This window comes from Ictidomys tridecemlineatus, chromosome 3, assembly GCF_052094955.1.
Source record: "Ictidomys tridecemlineatus isolate mIctTri1 chromosome 3, mIctTri1.hap1, whole genome shotgun sequence".
NCBI lineage: Eukaryota > Metazoa > Chordata > Mammalia > Rodentia > Sciuridae > Ictidomys > Ictidomys tridecemlineatus.
Genome location: NC_135479.1, coordinates 130,347,276 through 130,366,709, shown reverse-complemented (window position 1 = coordinate 130,366,709; position 19,434 = coordinate 130,347,276). Strand labels below are relative to the sequence as shown.

The 19,434-nt window shown below is 35.4% G+C and overlaps 1 protein-coding gene across 2 annotated transcripts in view; it reads left to right on the top strand.

Moving 5' to 3' along the window:
- Nucleotides 1-19,434, top strand: part of C3H3orf70 (chromosome 3 C3orf70 homolog) — a 75,725-nt gene that overhangs the window by 9,855 nt on the left and 46,436 nt on the right. Inside the window, exon 1 of one of the 2 annotated variants that reach the window (XM_078043812.1) lies at nt 5,680-5,931. The exons of the other annotated variant lie outside the window; for it this stretch is intronic. Coding sequence (XP_077899938.1) covers nt 5,847-5,931 — 85 coding nt within the window. The 5' untranslated portion in view covers nt 5,680-5,846. Of the gene's footprint in view, nt 1-5,679; nt 5,932-19,434 lie in introns of those variants that run through there. 2 annotated transcript variants of the gene reach the window in all.

Here is a 19,434-nt window from a genome sequence, read left to right as displayed (position 1 = left end):
GTCTTCAGATGGAATCCTAGAAGGGAGGTGTAGTGAAAGAGCACTGAGCTTGGCTGTTTGTTGAATTGCATGTCTGTTTCCTAATGGTCGTCTTCTTGTTTCTCATTCTGATCAATTGCTAGATTTTCTTTCAGTGAAACTTTTATTTGGAGATAATTGTAGCTTCACTGCAGTCTTGAGAAATACTATAAAAGAGGTCCTAAGTACCCTTTATCCAGTTCTCCAGTGGTAACATCTTGCAAAGCTATAGTACTGTACCATGTGACATTGGTGCAGTCAGGATAAAGGACAGGGATGGCTCATGCTGGCCTTCTAGAGCCACACATGCTTCTTCTCTGGCCCCAACCCCACATCAGTCTCTGGCAATCCCTAAACTGTTCTCCATTTCTATAGTTTTATTTCCAGAATGCATAAACATGGACACACATAGGATGTAATCTTTCATGATTGTCTTTTGACACTCACCATGACTCCTTGGAGGTCCATCCAGGTTGCTGAGTGTACAATGGTTTGTTTATTTGTTTTTCTTTGTTTCTTTCTTAGAAACAGGCAAATCACAGATTTATTGAAAGGGTAAGTGAAAGTCACACTCCGTAAAGTGACATGGTTTTTCTGAGTGGGAGAGCCGCCCCGGCCCCCCTAGTTTCTTTTCACTGCTGACTAGCATTCCATGGCTTACACACACCACAGTTTGTTCAGCCATTCACCCACTGAAGGATGTTTAAATTATTTCCAGTTTTAATACAAAAAAATGTAAATATTCATGTACATTTTTTCTGTGTGACTTCTTTTCTCCTGGATAAATGTCCATGGATGCAACTGCTGGGTTGTATGGTAGTTACATGTTTAATATTTGCAGAGGGACTGTACCACTCCTACTCACTCACACCTGTGTGAGTGGTCCACTTTCCTCATCACATCCTGCCAGCCTTTGGTGTAGTCACAGTTGTTGTCTTAGCTGTTCTCTTAGTTTGGGTTACTATGACACAATACCATATTTTGTGCTTATAAACTAGAAGTTTATTTCTTTTTGGGGGGCGATGGTACCAGGGATTGAACTCAGGGGCACTTGACCACTGAGCCACTCCCCAGCTGTATTTTGTATTTTATTTAGAGACAGAGTCTCACTGAGTTGCTAAGCACCTAGCCATTGCTGAGTTTGGCTTTGAACTCGAGATCCTCCTGCCTCAGCCTCCCAAGCTACCGGAAGACATTTATTTCTTATAAACTTGTCATGGAAGTTCATAGCCCAGTCTCCAGGTACTGACATAGAGGGTCATCTTCCTGGTTGTAGATTGCTGACTTATCAGTATCTTTAATAGAGAAGAGGATAAAAGGCTAAAGAGCACCCTGGCTTCTCTTTCAGAAGGGCACCAATCCCATTCATGAGAATTCCACTTTCATAACTTATTACCTTTCAGAGGCCCTATCTTCCAATACAGTCACTCTGATGATTACATTTCACTAAAATCTCATCATCAGAGTGACTATATTGGATGTTCAGTCAAAAAGTGTGTACCGATGCCTTGTTTGAGATTTAATTTTCATTTATTTATTGGCTGGTGTTCATGTGCCTGTATGCTACTTGTATGTCATCCTGAGTGAAATGTCTCTTCATGTATTTTGTTCTCTTCTTTCCAATTCATTGTATGAACCTTGTATTACTCTGATACCAAACCCAGACAAAATAGTAAAAAGAACTATCAACCAACATTACTCATGAATACAGATGTAAAAATCCTAAACAAACTAATAACAAATAGAATTCAGCAATACATAAAAAGAATTACACACCATAACAGATGTTTTTTATTTTCCTTCGATGGATTGATTGTGCCTTTGGTGCTTTTAAGAATTCTTGCCAAGCTTGAGAGCTCAAAGATTTTCTCATTTTTCCTAAAAGTTCTACAATTCAAGTTTTACGTTTAACCCCACAATCCATTTTGAGTTAATTTTTGCATGAAGTGGGTGACATAGACCAAAGTTCACCTTTTTGCATGTAGGTGTTCATTTGCTCCAGCCCCATGGAATAAAAGGCTGCTTTCCTCTATTAAATTGCTTTGGTGCCTTTGTCAAAAATAATATCCTATGGGTCTATTTATAGACTTTCTATCATATTCCAGTGACTTGTGTGTCTCCTCTGCTGTAATATCATAGTCTGATATAGCTGCACAGTATAAGAAATTTTTATATGGGGTGAACTGATTCTTTCCACTTCTGTTTTTCAGAATTACTTTAGCTATTCTAGTCCCTCTGCCTTTCCATATGAATTCTAGAATAATCTTGACTAAATCTCTGTAAAAATAACTTGCTGGTATTTTGATAGGAATCACAGTAAATCTGTGTATCAATTATAGATGTCTATGTTTTTCGTCAGTATTATATAGCTTTTAGCATAGGAGTCCTACACGTTTTGTTACAATTTTGCATAAACATTTAAATTTTTTGAGTGGTTGTAAATGTTTTTACATTTTCAGTCCTGGTTCATGGCCAGCATGTAAAAATCCCATTTACTTCCTGTATTCTCTTTTGATCCTGTGACCTTGCTGAGGTACCTTTTTAGTTTTAGGAGGGTTTTTAAATTTTCAAATAAATTCCATTGGATTTTCTACAGAGACAGTCTTCCATTTTAAAACAGGGATGGTTTGAGTTTTTGCTTTCAGATCTGTAATGCCTTCCTGCACCCTGCCTTTTCTTGTTGTATTACACTAGCTAGAACTTCTAGTTTAATAGGAATGGTGAGAGAATGTGTTTGTTCCTTTTCCCCCCATCTCAGGAGGAAAGCCCTGAATCTTTCACTTTTAAGTGTAATGGCAGCAGTAAGCTTTTTGTAGATGTTCTTTTTCAAGTTGAGGAACTTCCCTTCTGTTTCTATTCTGAGAGGTTTTTTTTTTTTCTGTTGTGAATAGGTATTAAATTTTCAAATTCTTTTTCTGTATCAGTTGATGTGATCCTGTAATTTTTTCTCATTAGCCTATTAATATGGTGAGTTATATTGGATTATTTTCAAATATTGAACCAGACTCACATTCCTGAAATGAACCCCATTTTGTTATGCCATATAATTGTTTTTAGGTGTTGCTGAATTCTGTTTGCTAATAGTTTAAGGATTTTTATGTTTGTATTCCTGAGTAGTGATGGTCAGTTGTTTTTTGTACTGTCTTTGTCTGAATTGGTATCATACTAATACTACCTTCATACAATGAATTGGAAAGTTTTTCCTTTCAGAATTTCTGGATAAAAATGTGTAGACTTGATATGAACTTTTCTTTAAATGCTTAATAGAAACTTCCAGTGAAACCATATGGACTTGGAAGATTTTTTTTTTTTTTTGAGTTTAAAATTCAATTCATGGGCTGGTGCTGTAGCTTAGCGGCAGAGTGCTTGCCTAGCATGCTTGAGGCACTGGGTTCGATCCTCAACACCACATTAAAAAAAAAAAATGAACAAATAAAGTAAAGGCATCCTGTCCATCTACAACTACAAAAAAAAAATCACTTCAATTGAAACATATTCAGTTTCCTCAATGATTATAAGGCTATTCGTTATTACCAATGAGTTACTAACAATGAATTATGGTAGTATGCATTTTTAAAGGAGTTGTTTCATTTCTTTCTAAGTTGTCATCCTTTTGTGTGGAGTTAGTTGTTCCTAATATTTCCTGGTTAGTCTTGATGTTTTTAATGTGTCTGGTGATATCCTCTGCTTAATTCCTGGTTTTGGTAACTTGTGTGTTTTGTCTTTATTCTTGCTAGAGGCTTTTCATTTTTGTTGACCTTTTCCAAGAACCAGCTGCTTGTTTCATTGATTGTCTCTATTGTTTTTCTGTCTACCATCTTTGAGTTCTGTTCTAATTTTTATTATGCCTTTCCTTCTCCATTTGGATTTATTTTGAAAGCTGCTTTTTATAGCTCAGATCATGAGGTGGGAGCTTAGATTACTGACTTGAGACGTTTTCTTTTTTTTCTAGAGTATGCATTTATTGATATAAAATTCCCTTCAGCACTGCTTTAGCTGCAAATGAATTTTGATGTGTTTTATTTTCATTTTCATTCGGTTCACTGTATCTTTTTTGATTTCCCATGAGACTGACTTTTTGACCCATGGATTTTGAAGTGTAGTTTAGTTTCCAGGTGTTTGGATATTTTCCTGTTCTCTTTCTGTGAATTAATTTCTAGTTTGATTCCGTGTTGTATGATTTTAATTTTTATGACATGGTTGAGGATTTTTTATGGCCCAAGATATGGACTGAGTGTCACGAACACTTGGAAAGAATGAGTATTCTGCTATTATTGGGTGAAGAATTCTCTGTGTATCTCTCTGTTTATTCATTGGGGTTGTCTACATCTTTATTTTTTGTCTATATGTTCTGTTGGTGATTGAAAGAGGGGTGTGGATATCTCCAACCAGTTGTGGATCTGTCCTTTCAAGTCTGTCGTCTTTGCTGGACCTACATTTGCATTTCTTTTGTTTAGTACATACATATTTTAGAATTGTTATGTGTTCTTGTAAGATTGACCCATTTGTCATTATCTAATTTCTCTGTTTCTGGTAATTGTATTTGCTCTAAAGTGAAGTCCACTTTATCTGATATTAAAAGAACCACACTTGCTTTCTTTTGTTAATGCTTGCGTGACCTATCTTTTCCTTTTTTTTTTCCTTCCATACTGTTAAATAGGGAGTGATTTTCTTCTATGTAGCATAAAGTCTGTCATGCTTTTTAAGTCACTGTCAATCTGTCTTTTATTTGATGTATGTAGACCATTTACATTTAATGTAATTGATATGTTAGGGATTAGGCCTGCCATTTTATTTTTTTGTTTCTTTATTTTTATTTTTTTCATTTCTGTTTTCTTTTTCCTATTTCCCCAGGAGTTACTTGAACATTCTTTTTGCAATTCCATTAGGATTTATCTGTAATATTTTGAGTGTCCTCTTTGTATAACTTTTTAGGGGTTGCTATGGGTATTACAATATGTATATATAATATCATAGTTTTGACTACTTTTAATTAAGTATAGAAATCACACCTACCTTCATGTCCTTTTGGCTTCCTCCACTTAAAATATAATCTTAATATGTTAATTTTGTATTTAGAACCCTATAGACAGGGTTATAGTTTCTGTTTTAACTGTCAAATGTAATTCAGTAAACTCAAGAAGAAAAGGAAAGTATCTATCGTTTTGTCTTCTTCTATTTTCCTGATTTTTCAAAATTCTGTTCCTTTTCTAAAGAAAACTTCTTTTAGCTATTCTTTTATAATAGATCGGGTTGTGGCAAATTCTCTCAGCTTTCCTTCATCTCAGAATGTTAAGATTTCTGTTTTATTCCTGAAGATGTTTTGGGTGGGTATATGGTTCTGCATTTTTTTTTTTTTTACTTTCAGCACTTGGTGGGGTAGGGGGGCAGAAAAGTGGGGACCTGTGCCACTTCTTTTGGCCTATGATGAGAAATCCCTTGTCATTTGAATTGCTTTTCTCTTATAGATAAGGTTCTGTTTTCCTTTGGCTTCTTTTAAGATTTGTTCTTTTTCTTTAATTTTCAGAAATATGAACATGATGAACACTGGCTTGGATTTCTCTGCATTGTCCTGGTTCAGCTTCTTGACTCTGTAGGTTTATTATGTTCCTGGCTAACTTTGGGGAGTTTTCAGCCTTTGTTTCTTCAGGTGCTTCTGCAGCACTGCCCCTTTTCTGCCATTTTATTTTATTTTTTCTTCATTTTTCTTCTTTTTTCATGTCTTTTCTTCCTGTCAGCCAGGAAATACCAATGGTTCATTTCAGGACTCCAGTAAAATGAATTCACAATAGCTAAACTGTGGAACCAACCTAGATGCCCCTCAGTAGATGAATGGATTAAAAAAAACGTGGTGTAAATTCACAATGGAATATTACTCAGCCATAAAAGAGAATAAAATCATGGCATTTGCAGGTAAATGGATGGAGTTGGAGAATATAATGCTAAGTGAAGTTAGCCAATCCCCCAAAACTAAATGCCAAATGTTTTCTCTGATATAAGGAGGCTGATTCATAGTAGGGTAGGGAGAGGGAGCATGGGAGGAGTAGAAGAACTCTAGATGGGGCAGAGGGGTGGGAGGAGAAGGGAGGGGGCAGGGAGTAAGAAATGATGGTGGAATGTGATGGACATCATTATCCAAAGTACACGAATAAAGACACAAATGGTGTGAATATACTTTGTGTACAACTAGAGATATGAAAATTTGTGCTCTATATGTGTAATATGAATTGTAATGCATTCTGCTGTCATATATAACAAATTAGAATAAAAAATAAAACAATGGATATTAGATTTTTTAAAAATCATACATGCTTGGTCCCTAAGGCTCTTCCTTTTTTTTTTTTAAGTATACTTTCTCTTTATTTGTTTAAATTGGGTGATTTCTGTTGCTCCATTTTTAATTCAGCCTGTCACTGTGATTTATTTGGTATTATTGTATTTATTTTGGTATTATATTTTTTAGTTATTGTATTTTTATATGGCTCTTTATTCTGTTTCTCTCTAGAGACTGTTTCTCTTCTGAGGCTTTTATGCCTTCCTTTGTTTTGAGCATACTTATAGTTGTTCACTGAAGCATTTTTTTTTATTATTATGGTTGATTCATTGTCCGATAGTTCTGACCATTTCTGTCATCACAGTTTTGACATCTGTTGATTGTCATTTTTTATTCCATTTGAATTCTTCCTGGTTTCTTGCTGAGGCAAATGATTTACAATTAAAACCCAGACATTTTTGGATTATATTATGGGACTCTGGGTCTTATTTAAACCTAGTATTTTTAGTGGCTTTAAAAAAAAAAAAAAAGAGGCACACCATTCTGGCAGGGGAAGGAGCGTGTCAGACTCATTACTGCCAGATGGACGTAGAATCCAGACTTCACACTCGGCTCCCTTTGGTACTCTGGGTGTGTGACTCCTTCTTACCGCTGGTGGGAATGGGAGCTATTGCTCTCTTTTAGGTCTTCCCCAACACCATGGATGTGGCCTGTTTACCATGAAGCCCTGACTTTTCACTAGTCCTCAGGCACCTCCAGGGTGAGGTGTTGAAGTACCTCATCAGAACATTTCAGGGTGGAAATCAGCTTACCCTTCCGCCTCCGATCCCCAGGCTTTGCTGGCATGAATTAGGGGGATATACAGTTGGTTTTTTTTTCCTCTGATGGTTGACTGGCACTGAGGAGTTATCATCTAAAAGTTTTCTGTTATTTTAGGTTGTTCCTTTCCTGTTGGCTAGAAAGAGAAAGCATGTGTTGGGGCTGCTTTTTTTCTGCTCCATTGGTATTTCCTGGTTGACAGCTCTTCACAGGTGTCTGGGATACATAAAGGGAGACAAACACCAATAAAATGAGCCCTGGGAACTCCCTGTCATTGGGTTGGTGGTTTCTTTGGCTCCGAGGTTTCTAGTGGGTCAGGCATCTTCTGTCTGCCTTTCACTGTCTTTTTCTGTTTTGCTTCATATTTAATGATATTTAATTATGCTTAGTGGGAAGGAATAGGGAAAAGTATGTCCACTCCATCTTCCTGAAAATACTAGCCTCCACCCTTTGACTGTTAATTTTGAATATATAAAAAAATTTGTGGTTAAGAAGTCAACATACATAGCTGGGTGCAGTGGTAATCCCAGTGGCTCTGGAGGCTAAGGCAGGAGGATCACAAGTTCAAAGCCAGCCTCAGCAACTAGGCCAGGCCCTAAGAAACTCAGTGAGATCCTATCTCTAAATAAAAAAACACAAAAAGGGCCGAGGATGTGACTCAATGGTTGAGAGCCCCTGAGTTCAATCCCTGGTACCAAACAAACAAACAAAAAAGTCAATGTACATAAAAAGAATACTGAAAAAGTTCAGTTGTATTTCTGTACTTCTACTTGATTCTCATTCACCTCTTCTAGATATGATTTTGATTCATTTTGTTTTTATTCTGTTTCTTTTTGCAAAATTATATAAATTGTATGTGCGTAACATACATATATATGTGCCTAAACATGTTCATGTTTCCTTTTTTAAATAATATTTTATTTATTTATTTTTATGTGGTGCTGAGGACTGAATCCAGTACCTCACATGTGCTAGGCAAGTGCTCTACCACTGAGCCATAGCTCCAGTGCTCCCCGTTTTTTCTTAAAAGCTAGTCATACTATAGTATTTTTTGCCTCGTGATTTTTTTTCATTAGACAGTATATCCTAAAAATCACTTCATATCTATTTATAGAGATCCTTCTCATTTCTTTATGCTTGTATGGTACTTTGTTGCATATATATGCAGTAGATTTTTAACCAATCTCTTATTGCTGGGCATTTTGTTTGTTTCTCATGTTCTATTCTTTTTTAATATATATTTTTTTAGTTATAGTTGGACATAATACCTTTCTTTTTTATTTTTATGTGGTGCTGAGGATCAAACCCAGTGCCTTGCACGTGTTAGGTGAGAGCTCTATTGCTGAGCCACAACCCCAGCCCCTTGTGTTATATTCTTTGGAAGCGTGTCTTTAAAGTCCTAGCACCTGGTTGCTGTGTTAGAGAATTAACTTTTGTGTCAGTGTGTTAGGTATTGCCAAGTGTTGATTGGGTTGTACAATTTGTCCTCCCACCAGTAACATATAACAATGACTGGTTCCTTGGTATGCTTCCCCAGTAGGGCATGTTGCCCGGTTTTTGAGATTTTGCCACGTTACAGGGGAAATAGTCTGTCAGTGTAGTTTTATTTTTACCTTTCTTGTATTATCAGTGAAGTTGGACCTATTTGTTTTACCTCCATTCTTCTGAGATATTTTCACTGATTATAGTCTTCCAGTGAAGTGGAGACATCAGCCGTTGTCTTCTGGATTTCCTTGTTGCTGTGGAGAAGCTAGCTGTCAACTGACATTCTTTTCAGGGTTATCCACCTCTTTTTCTCTTTAACTGCCCTTAAGGTAGTCTGTCTGCCTATCTTTCTCTCTCTCTCTTTTGTTGTTGTTTGATTTTGTTTTTAATTTTTTTATTTATGATTGTAGATAAATCCAGTACCTTTATTTTGTTTATTTACTTAAATATTTATGTGATGCTGAGGATCAAACCCAGTGCCTCATGTTTGCTAGGCAAGTGCTCTACCGCTGAGCTACAACCCCAGCCCCAGTCTCTTTGTTTTTAATCTACATATCACCATGTTTAGATGTGGAATTCTTCTTACTTATCCTGTTTCAGATTCATTGAGATTCTTCAGTCTGAATTGATGTCTTTCATTAATTTAAAAAATACATGACCACTCACTCTTCAAATGTTGTTCTTTCCCTAATTCTCACATCTGGAACTCTCATTAGGTGTGTGTTATGAAATTTCACTTTATCATCCATATCTTTAGACCTCTGTTTTGATTATGAATCCCTTTGTCACTTCTAATACACTCTCGGCAATTTTTTCAGATATGGCGTTTAGTTTACTCAGTTCATCTAGGTTGAATCTGCCATTAAATTAACTCATTGAGTTTTTTATCTTCCTTCTCTTTAAGAGACAGTGGTCTCACTTTATTGCCCAGATTGGTCTGGGACTGTGGACTCAAATGATCCCCCCTTCTCAGCCTTCCAAGCAGCTGGGATGACAGCCACACACCACGGTGCCTGCCCTTTTGTGTAGTGTATTGTAGATCTTCTGTTTGGTTCTTTTTCAGATAGTCATTTTGAAAAGAACCTGCTCATTTTTCATATTTACTTGTTTTCACCCACTTGTTCTAATTCCTTTTATTTCTTTAAACATGATGAATGTGCTTATTTTGTATTCTGTTTTTGATAGTTTCAATATTTGAAGCTTTGCTTATCTGATGCTACTGTATTTTACTGTGTGACTTGCTCGTTTGCATATTTTGAGATTTTTAACTGTGAATTCTTGTTTCTTGAAATATTACCCTTTGGGAATTCTGTAGATAGGATTTGCTTTTGCTAGAAGCCTGAGTGCACTATTAGTGCAGAATTGCTTTGAGCTAAACAAATAGCTTGACATGTTTGGACTGCTTAGAAAGGTGAAGTTTGACTGAAACCTATTGAAGGAGACACCTTTTATTTATGAATTACATTTCCCCCTCTTTTCTCACATCCTGGGTTTAAGACATGTAAAACCCCTGTAGGAGTAGGTTTATTTCTTGTGTATCTTTACATTAATACCAAGTTTTGGGAGAGTTTCCTTTTAGACTATCTTTGGTAGGCCCAAAGCTTTGTCTTCTGAATTCTGAGCTACCAAAAGGCCATAGATATCAAGGCTAAAAAGTTTACCTATCCAAACAAATATCCTCAAAGTGAATACCATGTTCACTTTTAATCTTGATTCACAAAGTTTCTACCTTCTATTTTAAAATGTGTTTTACTAAATATTCCTTACTCCCCCCACCCCAGATCATCAATGTAGTGCAGAATACTAAAAGTTTTCCAGCAATTTTTAGTAATTTCAGTGGGACACTTAGGTTGCCTGCTATATCTTCTGGTCAGGCAAGTCTATTTTAGAATTCCTGTTATAGACTGGGTATGGCAGCACATGCCTGTAATCCCAGTGACTTGGGAGGCTGAGGCAGGAGGATCTCGGTTCAAGGCCAGCCTTAGCAACTCAGTGAGGTGCTAAGCAATTTAGTGAAAGCCTGTCTCAAAATTAAAAATAAAAAGTGTTGGGGACTTAGCTCAGTGGTAAAGTATCCATGGAATGTGAATACATGTACATATGAATTCAGTATAATAAAAGGCAATAAATATATTAGTTATTTATTGAACTAGATATCAGACTTAAGGCAAACTATTGTAAAAGATGACATTGTCTCTTTCTGTTGGTTACTTTTTGTTGATTGCCAAGCACCTCCATTCAGAACTTTGAGGAATTACTACATAGTCAACAGACTTATGGTTAACTTTCAGGTTAAATTACAATTTTTGTAAAATCATTTTGGGCAGAGTGGATAGTCATTTATTTGATTAAAATTTTTAGATTGTCAAGCCACTTTAAAATTACTTTTTAGAGTCACGGTGAGTTATCAATTTATCAATTGAGTTATCAATTTATATCTTCTATGTTGGCAGTACTAAAAAAGAGAGAATCACAAGTGTTGATAGGGTTGTGGAGAAGTTGGAGCACTTATGGATTGCTGGTGGGAATATGAAATGACACAAACAGTTTGGAAACCAGTTTGGCAATTAACTCAAATGTTAAGCTTAGAGTTATCATATGTCTTAGTAGTACCACTACTGGATAATTCAAGAGAAATGAAAAATATTCCCATACAAAAACTTGCACGCATACATCAATGGCAGGATTATTGATAATTGTCAAAAAGTGGAAACTCCCCACATTATCCGTCTGTTAATGAGTGGATGACCAAGGTATGCTATTATATGTAGCCTATTAACCATAAAATGGAATGGGATAAAGTACTGATACATACTAAAACATTATATTAAGTGAAAGATGCCAGACACAAAAACCTATAAACTATATTTTAAATGAATTGTCCAGAATAGGCAAATCCACAGAGAGAAAGTTGGCTAGTGGTTGTCACAGGCTAGGGAAGAAAGAATAGAGAAGGATTGCTCTTAATGTGAGTTTCTTTTTAAAGTGATGAAAATGTTCTGGAATTAGACAGTTTTGATGTTTGTAGAATTTTATGAAAATACTAAAACCCACTGATTTATATTCTTTGATGAATTTTATGATACTTGAATAATGATAGTAAAAATTATGTGAAAAATACTGTTTTACAGCTTTTTATATTAAAGAACCAGTTTCCTTCAGAATGTGTATTTTTAACATAAACATTTGTAAAAAAAACATTTTGGTGGGGTTGTTGGGGATTGAACCCAGGGGTCTCATATATTATACTAAGTCTATACTTTACTACTAAGCTGCACCCCAACCCTAATAAAATATTTTATAGAATCATTTTATAATATATTGATATAATGTGAGATGATTTCCTAGGTAATAAAAACCAGGAAATGCAAGTTCTTTAAAAAAAATGTCAATTATTCTATGAGAGATTGTATCTCAAGTGGCACACTGAAGAGGAGTTGGCTGATATTTAGTTGCTCGCTTTGAAGAGGTTTCTAAGCCAAAAATATCAGTGAGTACTCAGCTTTAATTGTGTAACCATAGTGAAAATATTCCTTATGCTTTGATCTGTTTCCTATAATTTTGATTTTACATTTTGGATGTTATATCACTATTGCTTTATAATATGCTTTTAAGTCAGAATGAAATGAACTTCTTATAATTTTATTTTGTTTTAATATAGTTTGATATACAATAAGTCTAAAATTGCCTTCTTAATAAGTAGATTAAATTTGATTATTAATATTGTTAGCATGTTTTAAAAATAATTGCCCTTTCTTGTATGTAATTTTATCAATTTACAGTTTCTTTAAAAAATTTTTTTGTAATTATAGAAGGACAGAATGCCTTTATTTTATTTGTTTATTTTTTTATGTGGTGCCAAGGATTGAACTCATTGCTTCATGTGTGCTAGGCAAGCACTCTGCCACGGAGCTACAGCCCCAGCCCCAATTTACATTTTCACTGTACTTGTCCCATTTTGCCTGCCAAGTTGACAGGTTAGTTCCTCTCATTGTTAATTTTGTTAAATGGCAGGGTCTATCTTGTTAGTCACATTGTTCTACCTATATTTTATAGTGGCTGCTTTTAAAAGAAATATTCTTAGATTTGTAGTCATGCTTCTATTAATTCAGAATCTTAAATTAACATTTGAGTGTCCCATAATTGCTTATGACTAGTATTAACTAGAATATAAAATTAGAAAAACTTAAAAACCATGTGAGACTAACCTGTTACTTTGTATCTTTCCTATATCTTTTTCCAAAATGGCTGCAGCTTCTTTAGAGGCTTAGAAAGCCACTGGTTCCATCTTCGGACAGTGTTATTAGTAAGCTATTTCTTCTATTGAGAAGCTTACTTTCTAGTCCATCTCTGATGTCTGTCTCTTTGTGCTGGCTCTCTCTGGTGCTACCCTGAAGAGCTTCCTCAGCCCACCTGTCATCCATCTCATACTGCATTTCCTGTATGCAAAGTCCTGAGCTAGGTGCTGGGAATACAGCATTGAAGAGAATAGCCATGATACTTATTTTCTGGGAGCTTCCTTTTTAGTAGGTGAAGTAGACATTAAATAACTGGTTACACCAGTAAGTATTTAATTACAACCACTTATTTTTGTTAAGAAGGAAGATACAGCCTGCATGGGTATGACATGGAGAACAGGAGCAGGGTGACCATGGGGAAGGTTTGTTTGAGAACATGCTGCTCTGTTGAGACTGAGGTGTAGGTGGAAACTAAGTAAGTAAAGCACTGTGGGATAGGAGGGTGAGAGAGCAGTCCATTCAGAGGGAGAGGATGCACTAAGATCCTTAGGGAGGACAGAACATCAGTGCTGAAGTGAAAAGAGGCCAGTGTCAGAATTTGTTATAGTTCTTGTTTATTAGTTTATTGAATGTGGGAATAATTGAAAAATCAGGATTCACATTTATTTATTTCCCCATTTGTCTCATTTGTGCTTTTTCTGGTTCAGAATCAAATCCAGGATATCAATGTAATTTTGTCTTAGTCTTGCTGCATGCTTTCATAAAATAATATATATATTTAAATCAAAGAGCTATTTCCTTTATTACAATTTTATGTTCACTAAAATGAATCTACCTGTAAAATGTTTTTATTTTATAAATTTCATTTTGTAATATAAAACTTTATTTGAGTAACAGAGTTATTATTAGCAGTTCTTAGCAGTTTGTAAAGCCATGCTTTATAGAATTGATATATACTTCCCATTGGATTTGTTAAATTGTGGCTAAAGCTGTGAAACTTATTTCCATATTTTATTAAAAAGCTACAATCATTGTGCTTAATTTCTTTATTTATTTGGGTTCATTTTAAACAAGATCACAGGTTCACAGATGAGCCTTCGTGGAAAGTTTTCCATTTTATCTACAGCTGTCATTTTGAGAGCCCTTCACCCTGAAAAGGGTGTAAAAGTGATATTTTGTTGTTAATCTCATTTAATCATTGCATCCCTGTAAAATAAAATAATTCAAGAGTCAGTTTATATACTTAGAAACTTTGTTGAAGTACATATAGAATTTTAAAAATTGTGATCAACATAGTAGGCATATAATGAATAGTTGTTGAATGACTGAACAGCATTATTTTTACTTGCTGATAAAATACCATATGTTCAGATCTGTCCCAGCATTTATTTCTTGTTCAGTGTGGCCAACCTTATTAAGGATAGTGTAAAAATAGTGTTTTATAGCATAGTTAAAATTATATTTCTACCTGTGTAAAAATACACAAAACTATAAATTGGTCCTATTTTTGGTGTAGTGCAGTGGCAGAATATATTTTTGAAAATACCCATGCTTTTTTTTTTTTTTTTTTTTTACTATGATAGAAATTACCACTAAGGAAAGCAGCTACAGATCAACTGTCTCAGAGCTTTTCAAGTTATCCTAAAAGGCAGGGCTCAATACCTGGAAAATTCATAGATAGGATGCTGTGTTCTGGGCCCCATCCCATTTTAGCCAGGTGTCTGTTTATCTGATCTGCATAAAAGTGGAAAAGCTGAAGAAATTATCAACATTATCAAAAACAAGGAAAGTTATGTTTTTCTGGACTTGGGTCCTTCAAGGTTAATCAGATACAAATCTATTCATTTTCAAAAGAGGAGAAAGAAAACTCAAACTCAAAATTCACCATTTAAGCATTTGCTAAATAAAGTAAGCAGAAACCTCTGAGCTCTGGCATACTGTTTTTAGTGGGACAGGAGAGAGGTTCCTGGCATTGAACCTAGGGCCTCTTGTGTGCTCAAGCAAGCATTCTACCATAGAGCTACAGCCCAGCCCTCAGTTTACTGGTTTGTCAACTGGTGGTAATACATTGTGAGAATTAGAAACAATATAATACCTTGTAGCAACTACCATGATCATAATTGTCATTATAGTTTTGGTTATCTAGACTAATCTCAGCTTAGATTTTAGAAATAAGAATATTACACTTTTAACTATATTTCATATGTTTATGGATCATAGAGGAATAACATTTGGTTTGGTGATATTTTTCACTTTTTCCCTGGATGTTTTATTATGTTCTAAAAGTAGTCACTAAAGTCCTCAGGGGTGACACGCTCTTAAGAATCTGTTCTGTGCCCAAGAGTACTTGTAAAATTTCAAGTCATTCGAGTCACTGTCTAAACACACCATTGTTTGTTATTTTAAGTTAATGTTGCTAATTTGAATTTTACTGGTTTGGTTTCTTATAATGAGAAAATCAGTTTCGGCTTTGTAGTTGTGTAAAAGTTATAAGAAGTTTACACTTTGCTTTTTTTTTTTTTTTTTTTTTTTGCATTTTACTGATACCATACTAGGAAAAACATTTATGCTAACATTGAGGGGAAAATCTTCTAGAAATCTTATAACCTTAACTCATAAATTCTGTTTCTCAATCTCTCAATTTTTTTTTTTTTTTTTTTGGTGATGCTAGGGATTGAACCCACAGCCTTGTACATGCGAGGCAAGCACTCTACCAACTGAGCTATATCCCTATCCCCCTCAGATTTGTTTTAATATTTATTTATTTTTTAGTTTTAGGTGGACATGATATCTTTATTTTATTTTTATGTGGTGTTGAGGATCGAACCCAGTGTCTTGCGCATGCCAGGTGGGCACGCTACCACTTGAGCCACATCCCTAGCACCCCCCTCAGATTTTTAATGCGTGTGTATCTGCTCTACATGTTTTCCACATTGATTATATGGACTTGCCTTTTTGAGGGAGTCACTTTCCTTGGATATTAAAAATAATATTATCTAGGGGCTGGGTTTGTGGCTCAGCAGTAGAGTACTTGCCTTGCATGTGTGAGGCTCTGGGTTCGATCCTCAGCATCACATAAATAAGCAAAATAAAGGTATTAAAAATAATAGTATCTAGATCTTAGTCCCTTTTAAAGCTGATTTATATAATAATATCTTCTTACAGAGTTGGAGATTAATTACACTTTTCCTTAAAAATTGAGGTAAAATTATAAAAAGTTTACCATTTTACAACAGTTACCTTTTTAGTGGACCTTTCTTGTTTATCTGCTATTTTAGTCCTACTCTTTGAAGTGATTAATTACTTCCCATACAAGTTAGCTCACTTTCATTCAAATGTCAAAACAAAATGTTTTAAAATGTACTTTTAAAAGTGTTTTTAAATTATAGATGGACACAATGACTTTATTTTTTTATTTATTTTTATGTGCTGCTGAGGATTGAACCCAGGGCCTCACACGTGCTAGTCAGGCGCTCTACCACTGAGCCACAACCCCAGCCCCCAGCTATTGTTTTTGAGACAGGGTCTTGTTATGCTGCAGGCTGGTCTCCAACTAGAGGCTCATGTTGTCCTTCCCACTCAGCCTCCCAGGTAGCTGGGGCTACAGCTATGTGCTGCAGCACCTGGCACCTAGTCCTGCTCTTTGAATTAACTAATTTCTTCCCACATGAGTTAGTTTATTTTAGTTCTCATATCAAAGTGAATTTTAAAATTTTTTTACTTTTTCTTCCTGGGATTCTAGAGGGACAGTCCATAATGATGTGGGAGCATATAAAAGGGACAGCCTACAGGAGGCACTGGATGGATTGTTTCTGATATTCCTGGGTATGAGATGAGGGAATTGGGGAATTTGGTAGAAAAGATGGATGATGATACCTAGAGAACTTTTCTGAGGCAGTAAAGTGGATTTTTAAAAGCTACAGAATCTCCTCTGGAGAGTAGAATATGAAGATATTTAATATTTTTATTGTGTGATGAGTGCAGCAGGGGAACAAAAAAGAGACACTTGCATGTTTAAAATTTGTCAGTGGACCAGACCTTCTCTCTCAGGCTGTTTTTGTGGCCATGGAACTGTGCATTTGGACAGGCCCATTCAGAAAGGGTCTTGTTCTTGGTTGATCTAGAAATTCTTCATAAGTTTTTGCTGTAGTTTGGATCTTAAGTGTCTGTCGTAGGCTTATGTGACTTATCCCCCGGGATGGTGCTACTGGGAGGTGGTAGAATTTTTCAAAGAGGTGAGACCTAATGGGAGTTCTTTGGGTCATTGAGGGTGTTCTCTAAAAGGGAATTAGGAAACCCTTGTCTCTTCCTTTCTCTTTGTTCGAAGTCTGACTTTCGAGGAGGTACACATTTTTGCTCTACTAAATGCTTCCACCCTAGTGTGCCACTGGAGACCCAAAGCAACAGGATGAATCAATAATGAACTGAGACTTCCCACATATGAGCCAAAATGAATCTTTTATCTTCATAAGTTGATTTCCTTGGACATTTGTTACAGTGATGGAAAGATGACTAACACAGTTTAGAACAAGGGGATTGTTATTTTTGCACTAGGATCCACGTATGTAGTCAGTTCAGTCCTACCCTTTCCCGTGAATGTTCCAATTAAGGCAAAGAAACATACATGCCCTTACTATAAAGGAAAATAATATATTTCTTGTGTTGTTTAAAGATGAGGGGAGCTAAAACATACGAGAGCTCAATGCTGAGCCTCCTCACTGTTTTCTGTATTATTTCTTAGGCCTTACTTTCTAGCTTCATGTAGTGGAGGCACCCAGGGAAGTTATTTGGCACTCCTTGTAATAACCATTACCAACTCTGTTTAATAGCAGTTGTTTCTCATATCCTTGAATTTCACTTGTCTGAAAAGACAGTGCCTTCAGAATGTGACTCACATGTCCATTTTATCATCTTGCTGCAAGTTCTCTAAGCAGTTTCACCTGGAAGAGTGGTCGAGAACTATCCGCCGTGGGAATTTTTAGCCATGCCAGCTTGAACTTACACTGCTGTATTCTTTTGATATTTTTTTTTTAAATTCAAGAAATTAAGTTAAAGAGCAGGCTTAAAATAAAATAAAATAACATCTGAACCTTTTTAGAAAAGTTGAACATTATAGAATTATAAGATATTTATCATTTTTACCTTCATTTTTCATGGGCATCTTGTTCTACTTACCATGATCCTTATTTCCTCTTTTAAAAAAGTTATGTTTATTGAATGTAACTTAGATACAATAAAGCTCACACATTTTTTAGGTGTATAGGTCTGTGCATTTTAGTGACTGTATGTAATTAATTGATATAGTATTTCTTGTAGGGAAGAACTGGAATAATAAAAGTTGAGATGAGGGTTAGGGTTAGTGGTGTCTCAAGATTGTGGGGTACATAAGACATAGTAGTAGGCTTAGTGTTCATTGCAGGCTCAGGAGAAATGTATGTAATTGTGTAGCCACTGCAGCATCAAAGAACATTTCTCTCACCCACATGATTTCCTTCAAGCCCCATTTGTAGCCATTCCCTACTCCCACTCCAGCCCTGGCAACTGCTGATCCGCTTCTGTGCTCCATAGTTGTTTTTTTTTCCCCCCCCAGAATGTTTTTGTGATGTAGTTACAATACTATATTGCAGTTACTATAATATGCAACCTTTTTGGGTTACTTTTTTGTAATATTTCAGAATGTTATATAAATGGAATCATGGTGGAAGTAGCTTCATCCACTTTCTGTGAGAGTCTTTGGATTCAGCCATTTGAGTGTATTGATAGTTCATTGTTTTGTGGTTTACTGTGCCATTATGTGGCGGTACTACAATTTGTTTATCCAGTCATCTGGGGTGGACGTTTGCATTGTTTTTCTGGTTTTTGGAAATTAAAACCGCTGTACACTTTTGCATACATTTTTTGTGGGGACATATGTCTATATCAATTGTGTGTGTGGTGATAAGATCTACTCTCTTAAGCATATTTCAAGCATTTATTATTATTAACTGTTCATTATGGTTGCCCATTTGGTCCCTAGAACTTATCCATCTTGCAACTGCAAGTTTGTATACTTTCTTGGTAATAAACTTTTTATTTAAAAGTTTGTTTCTGAAAAACTTTATGTATTCTTGGTTGAGGAGAGGCTACCTTACAATAATAAGATATAGGGAAAATGCATAGTCATTATAACAGAACCAGCCAAATTATATAAGCATTCATCTTTATATTGTTTTAATTATGTGTATTAAAAATCACTGGAAGCACAGTTAATATTTCAGAAGTCTAGAGGGGTAGATCATGTGTTAAGAAAAATGAATTTGCATTAGCAATCAATTCTTCTCTTTCAGCATAGGAAGTAGAAGAAATTTACAGAATTATCTCCATTAGTCTACAAAAGGATAAAGTCCTTTGCATGGGGAGTTCTTAAGTTTTAGTATCCTTTTATGGGTATGGTGCCATGGCAGAGTGGTACTTGAGATAATATCATTATTTAAAAATGACTCAACTTGCATAATGTACAGTGTTCAACTTTTCTGTTTTCCTAGAACTATACATGATTTTAATCGTCTGTGAAATTCTACTTAGTGTTTTGATATTGGCTTTAACTTTTATTGTCTTTAA